General features: G+C 42.1%; 1 protein-coding gene across 3 annotated transcripts in view; it reads left to right on the plus strand.

Moving 5' to 3' along the window:
- The window catches only part of WDR27 (WD repeat domain 27), a 679631-nt gene that overhangs the window by 3216 nt on the left and 662003 nt on the right, over window positions 1-14412 (plus strand). For all 3 annotated transcript variants that reach the window (XM_044290035.1, XM_044290036.1, XM_044290037.1), the window contains 2 exons: window positions 3897-4096; window positions 10187-10328. In XM_044290035.1, coding sequence (XP_044145970.1) covers window positions 3897-4096; window positions 10187-10328 — 342 coding nt within the window. The remainder of the gene's footprint in view (window positions 1-3896; window positions 4097-10186; window positions 10329-14412) is intronic.

Here is a 14412-nt window from a genome sequence, read left to right on the forward strand (position 1 = left end):
GACAACAGATGAAACCTTCTCTATGTGTCCCAGAAAAGAGTGGTAGAAACTTGGTACAACTGTCTCTATGTATCTCAGGAAAGAGTGGTGGGAACCTGAAACAAGAGGTACAGCCTTCTATATGTATCCCAGGCAAAAGTAATGGGAAGCTTACAAAACAGATATAGCCTTCTCTATGTATCCCAGGAAAGAGTGGTGGGAACTTGAGACAACAGATACAGCCATCTCTATGTGTCCTAGGAAAGAGTGGTGGAAACCTTGTACAACGGGTACAACTGTCTCTATGTATCTCAGTCAAGAGTGGTGGGAACCTGAAACAACAGGCACATCCTTCTCTGTGTAGCTCAGGAAAAAGTAATGGGAACCTGACAAAACAGATACAACCTTCTCTATGGATCCCAGGAAAGAGTGGTGGGAACCTGAGACAACAGATACAACCATCTACAGTTGTGGCCAAAAGTTTTGAGAATTACATAAATATTGGAAATTGGAAAAGTTGCTGCTTAAGTGTTTATAATACTAATTTGCATATACTCCAGAATGTTATGAAGAGTGATCAGATGAATTGCATAGTCCTTCTTTGCCATGAAAATTAACTTAATCCCCAAAAAACCTTTCCACTGCATTTCATTGCTGTCATTAAAGGACCTGCAAAGATCATTTCAGTAATCGTCTTGTTAACTAACTCAGGTGAGAATGTTGAAGAGCACAAGGCCGGAGATCATTATGTCAGGCTGATTGGGTTAAAATGGCAGACTTGACCTGTTAAAAGGAGGGTGATGCTTGAAATCATTGTTCTTCTATTGTTAACCATGGTGACCTGCAAAGAAACGCGTGCAGCAATCATTGCGTTGCATAAAAATGGCTTCACAGGCAAGAATATTGTGGCTACTAAGATTGCACCTCAATCAATAATTTTATAGGATCATCAAGAACTTCAAGGAAAGAGGTTCAATTCTTGTTAAGAAGGCTTCAGGGCGTCCAAGAAAGTCCAGCAAGCGCAAGGATCGTCTCCTAAAGAGGATTCAGCTGTGGGATCGGAGTGCCACCAGTGCAGAGCTTGCTCAGAAATGGCAGCAGGCAGGTGTGAGCGCATCTGCGCGCACAGTGAGGCGAAGACTTTTGGAATATGGCCTGGTGTCAAGAAGGGCAGCAAAGAAGCCACTTCTCTCCAAAAAAACCCCATCAGGGACAGATTGATCTTCTGCAGAAAATATGGTGAATGGACTGCTGAGGACTGCGGCAAAGTCATATTCTCCGATGAAGCCTCTTTCTGATTGTTTGGGGCATCAGGAAAAAGGCTTGTCCGGAGAAGAGAAGGTGAGCACTACCATCAGTCCTGTATCATGCCAACAGTAAAGCATCCTGAGACCATTCATGTGTGGGGTTGCTTCTCATCCAAGGGAGTAGGCTCACTCACAATTTTGCTCAAAAACACAGCCATGAATAAAGAATGGTACCAAAACACCCTCCAACAGCAACTTCTTCCAACAATCCAACAACAGTTTGATGAAGAACAATGCATTTTCCAGCACGATGGAGCACCGTGCCATAAGGCAAAAGTGATAACTAAGTGGCTCGGAGACCAAAACATTGACATTTTGGGTCCATGGCCTGGAAACTCCCCAGATCTTAATCCCATTGAGAACTTGTGGTCAATCCTCAACAGGCGGGTGGACAAAAAACCCCCCACTAATTCTGACAAACTCCAAGAAGTGATTATGAAAGAATGGGTTGCTATCAGTCAGGAATTGGCCCAGAAGTTGATTGAGAGCATGCCCAGTCGAATTGCAGAGGTCCTGAAAAAGAAGGGCCAACACTGCAAATACTGACTCTTTGCATAAATGTCATGTAATTGTCGATAAAAGGCTTTGAAAGGTATGAAGTGCGTGTAATTATATTTCACTACATCACAGAAACAACTGAAACAAAGATCTAAAAGCAATTTAGCAGCAAACTTTGTGAAAACTAATATTTGTGTCATTCTCAAAACTTTTGGCCACGACTGTACACACAAACTGTGGACAGGTGTGATGCTGTTTTTTTTTATTTTATAAAAAAGTATCCTTTTTTTTCTAGTCCTGGAGAACCCCTTTAACTGCTAGACTTGTGCTTGATACCTGCTGGACCTTGCATAGTCCATGTATTAGGAAACACATCTTCTGCAGGGGAGCTGGATATTGTCTTATCTGTCTCCATATTCCGTCACTTTTATTTTGTTCCTGGACTGTTGTCTTTGTTTCCTATATAGCCTGCTTTATATCATATAATCCTCGCAGATACTTATTGATAAAATACTTTACTAACAACATAGAGGTGACAAAGTAAAGGACATTACATGAAGATACAAATACAATACATTACATAGAGGACCCTGGCACACAGCTTACTCCTTTCCTGCCCTCCCTGGAAACTAAGCAAATGTGGCCAATAATGTGTGTGTGTGTGTGTGTGTGTGTGTGTGTATATATATATATATATATATATATATATATATATATATGTAAAAATATGTCAGCACCAACCAGTATTGAGAATGGGTGCTAGCTCCAGATGAGAGGCTTACCTAAATTGTATAACTGAAAAGTAGATTGCGATAAAAAAGGATGTGTTTTCGTTTTGGCTCCAACATGAAGCCTTTCTCAAGCTTGAGAAAGGCTTCATTTTGGAGCCGAAACTCCGCGTCACTTATGAGTGAATAAACACATCCTTTTTTTATCGCAATCTCGGAGTGCTGCTCTACTTTTTAGCAGACAATAATAGTAGTAAGCGGGTGCAGCGCCCTATGGGAATAAGCAACTACTCACCATATAGAATGCTAGAAGACAGTGCTGGCCATAATTATTCATACCCCTGGCAAATGTAAATAAAAGCTGAGAATTTTTTTTTTTTTCCACAATAATGTCTCTTGTACATCGTCTTATTATGTTTTGGGAGACACCTATGTCATTTCCCGTCAAAAAATGACTTGCTGGTTGAATAATAGTAACTTTAAGTCAAACTTTGCCAGGGGTATGAATAATTATGGGCAGCACTGTATATGTGTGTGTGTGTATATATATATATATATATATATATTTATCCTGATCTGTCGCACCCAATGCCCCCTTTCACATGCATGCTCGGCAGAGTGTGTATGTGTTTTCATTGAGGACCTGACACATCTGGCTTATTTTTCCTATAAATATTTGCTTCTGGGGAAGTGTCTGGACATCCCTTGCACACATTACTTCTCCGATTGACTGGTTTTGACAATGTGTATAGGCATCTTTACTTTGTATATAACAAGCTTGAGTGACATTTTTTTTCTGCAGTCATCTAATAATAAAATGGTCAACGGCAATGTTCATGTTATCACTTCAATGCACCTATGCCCATTTGGACTGCATCATGATCACATATACCAGGGATGGCCAAAAGGCGGCTCTCCAGCTGTTGCAAAACTACAACTCCCAGCATGCAAAGACAGCCTACAGCAGTGCATGGTGGGAATTGTAGTTTTTAAACAGCTGGAGAGCCACAGGTTGGCCATCCCTGACATATATAATACCTGGCAATGATTCTTTTCTCCCTGCTTTTCGCTACATGCATGTGACTGCATCCGTTTTTTGGTCAGCAAACCGTGGATCTCTTCCATGTGCAGTCCATTAACAGAACTGGCTATAGGAGTAGGATACATAACCCAGTTCACAATTCTAAAGACCACAGCAAACTGTGAATGAATTGTAAGTATACTCTTTACGTGGTGTGAGGGTTTGCCAGAGTAGTCTACAGCTAAACTAGAATATCCAATAAAGAAGTTTCCTTGAATATTCCCATTCTAGTCAATAGAATCCACTCTGCTGCTGTGTCTGTAACATGCAGTGATTTCAGTCTGTTCACATGTGTATTTCCAGGCTGTAATAATAAAATGATGAGAAGAGACATATCTGGCTTTGAAGGACCTGGATGTCACAGTCTGGTTTCTGAAGTGCGATCTGCAGCGTCCACGTCGCCTCTATCCCACGTACAGCTCGGATCTAGTCTCCGATATTGTGCTTTCCCATTAAACGGAAATGAGCTTTGCATCTGGAACTCATCTTTACTTCAGGAACAGGTAGAGTCTTAAAGGAAAGACAATGAGGGACATTTATCAAGGCACATTACGACGTACGGCATGTGTGCACCATCATTTGTGACTTTTCGAGGGTGCGTGGCTTAGCAGAAGAGGGCGTGGCTTCGCAACACCGCCGCATTTTCTATGACTTTCTCTAGAAAGTGGCGGAAGTTAGGCTGGCATAGACTAGTTTCTGGCACACGGCAGGGCAGAGATGCACCTGATGCCTCTTAACAAATCAGACGCATTTCACGCCAGCGCATGAAGATAAAGACTGGCGGATAGATCCACCAATGGGGGAGATTTATCAAACTGGTGTAAAAGAGTTGTGAAAAATGAAAGGTGGGATCTGATTGGTTGCTATGAACAACTAAGCCAGTTCTACTTTACACCGGTTTTTATAAAACTACCCAATGTTGTTCAATGTATGTACGCCAGTTGATTGGCACAATTAGTGCATTTTGATTAGTAAATCTCTTTAAACTGGTCTTTGATTCCCTCCTTTGCTGCCGGAGCATTTGACAGGAAATATTACCAGCGACCCTACCTCCTGCTAGAAGCATGGTGGGCGTAATTTAGCAAAAAAAAAAATAGATTTGGCGATTAATTCAGATTCGGGTTATCGAAGAATCGCGTTATAGATTCCGCTACCACGGACCACAACGGAATTTAGAATCCATAACGCGATTCTTCGATAACCCGAACTTTAGACACCGAACTTAAAAACACAAGTTCGCTCAACGTTAACGATTAATCAAAACCTGACACTGGGTAGCTGTTGGGGATCTGACACATGGGACCCCCACTCCCATTAGCTATTTATGAAGGAATCAGCGTTCACAGTAGCGCCAAGGCCTTCTCACAGCTTTGCCTAGGTCATGTGATGTCCCGTTCGTTGGTCACATGGCCTAAGCACAACTCAGCCCAATTGAAGTTAATGTGGCTGGTCTGCAATACCAGCTGCTATCAAGTGGATGGCACTTGGTGAGCAATGAGAAGGTCGACAACTCAAACAGCTGATTGACAGGGATCTCGGGTATCAGACCCCCACCGATCAGGTCATCAGTTTAAAAATCCCAGGAAAGTCCCTTTAAACAGGTTGTCTCACTTCAGCAAGTGGCATTTATTATGTAGAGAAAGTTAATACAATGCACTTATAATGTATTGTTATTATCCATATTGCTTCCTTTGCTGGCCTGATTCATTTTTCCATCACATTATACACTGCTTGTTTCCATGGTTATGACCGCTCTGCAATCCAGTAACGGAAGCTGTGCTTGAAGTGGCCTCTCTGGTGGCCAGGACTTTGGGAGCGCGCATAGGCTGGTGCTTTTTTTTAATAATGTGTAAGCACATTCACCACTCCTGGACTGCAGGGTGGTCGTAACCATGGAAACAAGCAGTGTATTGGATGGAAAAATGAATCCAGCCAGCAAAGGAAGCAATATTGATACTAAAAATACATTAGTAAGTGTATTGTATTAACTTTCTCTTTAAACCCTTTTAAGTTTCTATCAGTGATAACAGAGGATTAGCACAATACAGTTATAAGAAAAGATGCTTCAGAATTATTATTTCATGGGAACATCCATATTGACCAAAATATAGAACATGACCTGGAAAATGAAAATAAATCTTAAAAATATATTGACATAAAATGGTATTAAATATTGTGATGCCACACAGTTGCAGAATGGCACAGGTTAGGTTATAAGTGATCATTGGTGGCGGTCTTCTCCCCGGGACCCCCACTGATCACTAAAACAGAGGGCAAGGTTTCCCAGTGTCGGTTGTGAATGGAGTAGTGGTTGAGCTGAGGGAGTTGGCTGAGATAGCTGTAGGTTGTGCTCTGCTATTTTTGGTGGTCCCATATACTCTGAATAGAGCAGCAGTGCCCATGCGCAATAAACATGGAAATACTTCTTTCATTTCTGAGGGCTATTGTTAGCCCAGGTGGAGTATGAAATTTGCAGTGCTGCAAATAAATAATACTTCTGCATACATAATGTTTCGAGGTCACTATTTATGCAGGGAAGCTACACTTATTGACATAAAAAATAACACGCTAGGAAGAAGTTTTTGGAAGCAAATGAAACTTTCTATGTGTGAATGTAATAATGATATAAGTGATTACAATATTAGGGCAAAGAGATAGGTTTATTGGGGAAACTCGCTCCAGTAGCCTGTTGAGCCGTCTCTAGCCTGGATACAAGATGAGATATGCTTGGCCATGGAGGCATACCGGCTCTGTATGGTATCCTGCGGTACATTTGCCCACAGATGTCACGCTGATCCTGCACAATTGTAGGTTGCCAAAGCTGTTGTCCCAGCTAGTCCCATAAATGCTGAATTGGTGATAAAACCGGTGACCTGGCAGGCCAAGGAAGCACTGCAATCTGGAGGAGACATTCCTGGGAAACCCTTTTTGTGTTTGGGTGAGCATTATTCTGCTGAAAATGCCAACTGGTAGCCTTGCCATGAAAGGCAACATGTGGTCGCAGGCTGTAATGCACATACTGTATCTCTAAGCCTTTAATGTCCCTCTTTTTTTTTATATTAAGTAATTTTTATTAACATATTTGACATTTTTGCAGACCTAAAAACCCAACACCAGCATACCCTCCCTCACATACCATCGTAATGATGCTCTCCATACTCCACATATTTCACCATACAATTACACCATATGTCTGTATAATAAATAAATAAATACATGCCCCTTCCCTACAGCATTCCCAACAGTGCAATAGAATAAAATCCTTGAACCTGTGGATAAAAGTACATTTGTCATCAGACACAACTTCCTTTTATTAAATAGCGAATAGACATTCCCTAAATCCTGCAAGAAACCACCAACTACGGAGCCATATACACACAGCGAGCGATAGTACCCCTCATACTAATCCCATCTCTGAAGTTCCCTGGACGCCAGCCTTGGGGCATCAATCCAAGAGTTCTCTTTCTATAAACCCCTTGTTCCAAATTGATTAGCCAAATAATCTTAGCTATATATTCAGTTCGCTAGGACTACACTCATCTAGTCAGTGTTGAGCAATCAACTTACAAGCCATACATAACATTCTGGCCACCGCTACCTTCCTGGGCTCAGTGATTGGCAGATCCTCCACATATCCCAATACACAAACAAATGGGGTCACAGCCAATGTAACTTCATACAGAGAATTAATGAGATGCAGCACATCACACCAAAAGCTCTCCAAGGCCGAGCACGGCCACAGCATGTGTAACATACCCGCATCCTCCTCCCCACATCTCAGGCATTTGGAATCCGGACAGAGTCCAGTATTAAACAGAAACTGAGGGGGTTCTGTAAAGCCGATGGGTCAGATATAATTGTGACATCTTATGGGCTTCACTGAGTGAGAGCTGCTGTGTCCTCTCCAATATCTCCTGCCACTGGTTTTCCTCTAATGGTCCCATCTCTACTTCCCATTTTGCCCTACTTTTCACTGAGTATTGCAGAAATTGGTCTAATGTAGCCTGATGAGTCCAGTTGAGGAGTTCCTCTTGTCTATAAGAGCAATGATTTTGTTTTGGTGTACTTTGCTCAACATACCGCCCCTCATGATCAGCCCGGAAGGCATGGCGCAGCTGCAAATACCTATAAAAGTCTGAGGATAGTAAACCAGTTGCCCATAAGTTTTGAGACCGTTGTTATCTAGAAGTTGGTGGACTCTAATAATACCCCTATGGCGCCAATTCCCCATTCCCTGTAGGGAGCCTAGATGCGGCAACCATGGAGTGTCCCATATAGAGGTATACTGCGTGATGCCTTTTATGCCCTGTATGTCCCTCACCTTCCACCACGTCTTATGCAAGAGACACAATGTAGGGAATGCCAAACCTGAAATGTTCAGCTTATTTGCCTACAACGCTTCATATAAGTTTGGTACCGCCAAGAGGCCTCTTAGTAGCCTATTTTGGGCAACTCCCTCTCCCCTTTCCCAGACCCGCATATGCTGAAGTTGGGCGCCTAGGAAATACACCTATGGATTCGGAAGAGCCAATCCCCCATCAGTTTTACTCCTTTGCAGTGTCTCCAGCCTCAGCCTTGCTGAGCCCCCTCTCCATATAAGGTCCCCAAACACCTTATTAATACCTGAGAGGCAACCATATGACCATATGGGGGAGTTATGTAGTAGATAAAGTAGCTGCAGCATCCAAATCTTCTTAATAAGATTAATCCGTCCTACTATGGACAGTGGCAGCTTAGACCAGACATGAATTTTCTCTTTGAATCTGCCTATGAGGGAGGATAAATTCACCTCCCTGAATACTTAAGTTCACTCACCACCTGCAGTCCTGACTGAGCATAACCCACAGAGTGATCTACATTATCTATAGGGAGGAGGGATTATTTGTTAATGTCCCTCTTAACAGTAATAGGGATGACTGTCAAATGCGATGGCTCCCCAGATCATCACACCAAGAGTTGGGGCAGTATGTCGCTCCACAGTAAAGGCAGGATTGAAACACTTACCATGAGGCCTCCATACTGGAACCTGGCCATCCTGGGATCCCAAACAGAACATGGATCCATTGCTAAAGACAATACGGCTCTAGTCCATAGCATTCCAGTTTTCTCATTCAAAACCCCACTGCAAACTAAGGCTACTTTCACCCTTTGTGAATTGTTTGGTGGGAAAAGGTGTATTGTGTTATGGATTCTGTTACCACGGACCATAACGCAATTCTATGATGGAATGCCTTTCAAGGGGAGTCCTCCCCTGCATAACGGAAATGGGACGGATCCTTTTTGCAGCCCATAGACTTCTATTATGACGGAATGAACAACGGAATGCCTGTAAAGGCATTCATAATAGAATTGCATTATGGTCCGTCATAAGCGTAAATTTGCTCATCTCTAGCTGCTAGTAAGTAGCTTTACTATTGAATGTGTTGGACACCAGCAGGATTACCGTGCGCAGTGCTCCTCAAGTGCAGGGCATGTATTCCTACACAATACTTTTTTCAAAGCATAAAATCGCTTATACAGGCATTATTGCAACCAAACACTAACCATCTATCCTGTACATAGGCAATAAGTTTACATTTTTTTGGGAATCTAACAGCTCCAACACATGCCAATGAGTCCCCATTTCATGAACTCATGGCTCTCCCCGCCCTCCTGCCTCTGATTCATATGGTGGGAAAAAAGTCAGTCAGAGGCAGGAGGGCGGGGAGAGCCGCGGGCTCATGAATATCAGGACTCATTGGCATGTGTCGGAGCTGTTAAATACAAGATTTTGGCAAAAAAAAAAAGTTACCTAGCCTTTTGCCAAGGAGACCTGTCACTAGTTTATGTTGCCCTTAGTTAAGACACTATAAAACTGGTAACAGATTCCCTTTTAACCCCTTTTATTTGCCTTACTACGTATTGAAAAACATTCCTTATTGTGGCATTACATGAGCTGGTTGGCAGGTAAAGCATGACATAACCACGGGTAAAATGCAATTTTTTTTGTCCACAGAATCTAACTATAATACTGTTCTGAAACGTACAAGATAACATACAAATCCACATGCAGGCAACAGACTATGGGGCAGATTCCCATTTACAAGAGTGGTCAGTTATGTTAGGTGTTTTTTTTCCCCCACAGATTTTGATGTAAAAAACAGTCCAGAGTCTGTGGCAAGACAAAGTCATGTGAATATACCCTTATGGCATTTCCACAGGATAGATGGGTCTCACCTTTGGGTTCTGCAACAACCTTTAAGCACAGAGGTCCACCGATGGCATCACTACGCACTCTGTTCCGCTCTGTGGCCACTACATCCAGGTTTTGAGAAGTAGATGAGTTCACCGAAACGTTTGTGTAACTTACATTCACTTCTAGGGGAGCAACAGGAAGCTTGGCTGTTTCCGTAAACTCTGCCACCTCTCACGGCCTGGATGCGGTGGCCACCGGGAGAGGGTGTTCTTCTAGACATAGGTGCAGATCCCAGAGGTGGGACCCACATTTATCAGACATCTATGGCATATCCTAGCTGAGAATTTTGTTGATCTCTATAAATTTGTGAATGCACGTTGAGCCTTGTATTTTGTGTCTTGTGTAATCTGTTGTGCAGCCTCTAACTTTGAAAGGTCACCATCATCCAATCACTGCTGTTACACTGAAGAATGATGGGAGGCAATGCTTAGCCTGCTCTGCGTCTCAAGACTACGTCATAATGTGGAACGTACAAGAATGCATCCATGCTGCTGATCAAGGTGAACATGGTTTTAGCTTTTTTATGTTGTATTGAAAACAAATTCTTATTTTTTTTTTTATGCTCTATAGTTTTGTGACTTATCAGAAAAATTACTTGAATTTCGAGTTTACCCTTTAGATTTTCCACTTAAATGTACTGGAATCTGATTGAGCCTGGAGTAAAACACACACTTTTAGGACTTTTCCTTAAACTATGAGTAGTTACATAAAAGGGGTCTGTTATTAGTAGTTTCACTAGATGGCACGCTCAGACCTCTTTACAGAAAATCCATGCTAACCTTAAGGTTTCATCTGAAATAAATTACTGCCACTACTTATTATGGTCATCCAGTTTAGAAACCCCATAGTTGTATAGCCTATAAGGGAATTCTGTGTTCCACATTGCTTCTACTGTAAATACTGTGGATTTTCTATGTGCGATTCCGCTGTGGAAATCTACAGTTAAAGCGGCTCTGTCATCAGGATCAACCCTATTAAACCAGACATACTGGCTGGTAGGGCTCATCATGCTGATTAACACTGTACCTTTCTTTTGTCTGTATGCTAAACAGCTAAACTATATGCAAATGAGCAATTCATGCACTAAGAGGTGGGGCTGAATATTTTGAGCACTGCTCTGCACACGCCCCCTCCCTTGATTGATAGGACTAGGTTCGCCAAAACTTGCGTCGGGTTTGGCGCCATCCTGAAGGAGACACAGTATGGGTAACTTCTTCTTGTCCTATACATTTTGTTGCTCACTGGCTTTTGCACTTGCACTTTATTTCTCTCTGTTTTTTGTGGACATATGTGAGCTGTTCCCACTGTGTTTCTCCTCCAGTAGATGTCACCTTTTTTGCCCTGTACCTTTAAATGTTTTTAACTTATGTATTGGTCTAATTGATTAATAAAATGTATATTGATTATAAGCAGTCTGGCATCCATTTTATAGGTAGTCTAGACATCAGCATGCAGAGCTGTGTCCTGGCTTATACATATCTACTGCATATATGTGTATTATGCACGCTCTGTACTATAGCTTCACCATGCCGAGATCCGCTTAGAGAGTTAATCTACATATTGCCGCTTGATTCACAGACACAATATATGATCATACAGACACCAGTAATATGTGTCAGCTTATAAGCATGGAAAAACCATGCATTTCCATGTGGTAATGCAATAGCTTGTTTTGTAATATGGGTGGAAAAGTGGGTGTAGTTACCCATGTTAATGAGTTTCACTCCAAATTTATCATTGTGACTTTTTTTTTAAAGTTGCTGTCCCACTCTAGGAGGAAGGTGAAGTAGGAAAACTGGAGTAGCTTTTCTAGACAGAAGTGTTAGGTTTAAGGACAAGCCAAATTTATCAAACAACCTCTGACAGTTGATAAATGTGGCATAAAGTACTGAAACACAGACTCAAGCAAAATGAACTTCAAATATTCTCCACATAATAAATTCCCCCCATAGACTTTTCTTATGGGATAAATGTGGAAGAATAAAAAAATATCTGAAGAAAAAAACTTCAAATTCTCTCCTGAGATTCAAACCAGGGATCTCTAAATGCAAAACCAATAGCTTGACCTCTAAGCTATAGCTATAGCTATAGCGATTCATGTTTTTTGTATGCTTATAAACTGACACATATTGCTGGTGTCTGTATGATCATATATTGTGTCTGTGAATAAAGCGGTAGTATGTAGTTTAGCTTTCTGATCAGATCTCGGCATGGTGAAGCTATAGTACAGTGTGTGTACAATACACATATATACAGTAGATATGTATAAGCCAGGACACAGCTCTGCCCTCAGTCTGTCTTTCCCTGCCAATCAAGGGGAGGGGGGAGTGTGCACAGCACAGGGTTTTTTACAAAGCAGTGCTCAGACTATTCAGCCCTGCCTCTTGGTGCTTGCTTGAATTACTTAATTTTAATCAGCATGATGAGCCCTACCAGGCAATATGTCTAGTTTAATAGGGTTGATCCTTGTGATAGAGCCTCTTTAACCCCTTCCTGACATGTGATGTAATAGTACATCGCATGTCGGGTCTTTAAAGATGGCGCCGCTCCTGAGCAGAGAGGGCACCATAGCAAACGGGTAGCTGCTGTTTCTTACAGCAGAAACCCACTGCTAATGTCCACGACCAGAGGTAATGCAGATTACGGACATTTAACCCGTCAGATGCTGCTGTCAAACCTGACCACGGCATCTGAGCACACTAGAAACCGAAAACGCGCACTTCCGGTTATGCTTGGGCTCTCCCGTCCGGCGATTGGAGGTGCCAGTGCTTGTGTGCGACAGCCCCTGTCATAGTCTGTGACAGGAAGCTGCTGCACAGTCTTTCCTATGGAGCCCTTGCCTGTAATAGGGCTCCGTAAGAAAGTAGTAAAATCATCATAGACTCCAATGCTAGTGCATTGGAGTCTATGATAAATTAAATTACTGATTGTTATAGTTCCCTATGGGAAATAAAAGAAATAAAAAATATATATAAAAGTTCAAATCACACCCCCCTTTCCCCAAATTGAGAATAAAAAATGTACAAAAATAAAAAAAAATACACATCTTGGGTATCACCGATGTGTAAACGCCCGTACTATCAAAATATAAAAGTATTAATCCCATAAAGGCAAAAGGGGAAAAAAAGGGTCAAAATGGCCGATTTGCCATTTTTTGGGCCACTTCTCCTCCCACAAAAAATGTAATAAAAAGTGATCAAAAAGTTGTACACGCCCCAAATGGTATCAATGCAAACTACCGGTACAGATCGCCAACGCACACATAACTACAAAAAAGTTATACGGGATCAGAAAATGACAGCCAAAAAGAAATTAAAAAGTTTTCCAAGTTTTCATATTTTTTTTATTTTTTTTTAGCAGCAAGACACAAGGAAAAGTATACATATGTGGTATTGCTGGATTCGTACTGACCTGGAGACTAAAGATCACAAGTCAATTTTGCCGCATAATGAACGTCGTAAAAAAAAAAAACAACCTGTAAAATTGCATTGTTTTTTTTTTGTTTTTTTAATTCTACCACCTTTGGAATTTTTTCCCACTACATTCTATGCAACATTAAATAGTGGGGTTGGAAAGTACAACTTATCCCGCCAAAAATAAGCCCTCATATGACTATGTGAACGGAAAAATATAAAAGTTATGGCAAGGGGAAAGCGGAGAGCGAAAAAAGAAAACGCAAAGTCAAAAAAAACCTTTGGGGTAGAAAGGGTTAATACACAACAGGTATCGCTAGCCCATCACTACCCCATGTGGCCTCAGTGATTAGCATATAATCAGCTGCATGGAAGTTTACTAAGGGATCTTTCACCGGAGCGGATCCTGTGTGTGGACTCCATTGCGTGAAAGACTGCCAAGCCCAGTTTAAGACAGCACAGACACAAAATCACAGTGACAACTTTATCTCACTGTGATTTTGTAGTAAAAAGATCACAGAGAAGCAAAGAGCATTATCAATCATGTTACTACTCCGTGTCTTCGCTGTCCGGAGCTGAACTTGGCTGTCTTTCACGCAGCGGATTACCCGCACGGCATCCGCTCTTGTGAAAGAGCCATAAGACCAGTAGGGACCATGGAATCGGCATTGCTGCAGGTGAGGTTTTTTTTTTTTTGTTTTGTTTTTTATATTCCCTGCCGTTATAATCTTGATAAATCCTGTGTCACTATTATGAATGTATCCTGTCCAACAGATATCACTGTTATATCACTTTCCCCAAATACCATTTAGCAAAACTGCCTTCTCAAAAGTTATTAGCCTACAGTTGCACCCTGTGGCAAATCTGTTTTGTTATTGGGTGGCTGTAAGGCTACTTTCACACCTGCGTTCAGGTGTCCGCTCGTGAGCTCCGTTTGAAGGGGCTCACAAGCGGCCCTGAACGCAGCCGTCTGGCCCTAATGCATTCTCAGTGGAGGCGGATCCACTGAGAATGCATCCGTCTGCCAGCGCTCAGCCTCCGCTCCGCTCAGTGAGCGGACACCTGAACGCTGCAAGCAGCGTTCGGGTGTCCGCCTGGCCGTGCGGAGGCGAGCTGATCCGTCCAGACTTATAATGGAAGTCAATGGGGACGGATCCGCTTGAAGATGACA

The sequence above is a fragment of the Bufo gargarizans genome, chromosome 4, assembly GCF_014858855.1.
Source record: "Bufo gargarizans isolate SCDJY-AF-19 chromosome 4, ASM1485885v1, whole genome shotgun sequence".
Lineage (NCBI taxonomy): Eukaryota > Metazoa > Chordata > Amphibia > Anura > Bufonidae > Bufo > Bufo gargarizans.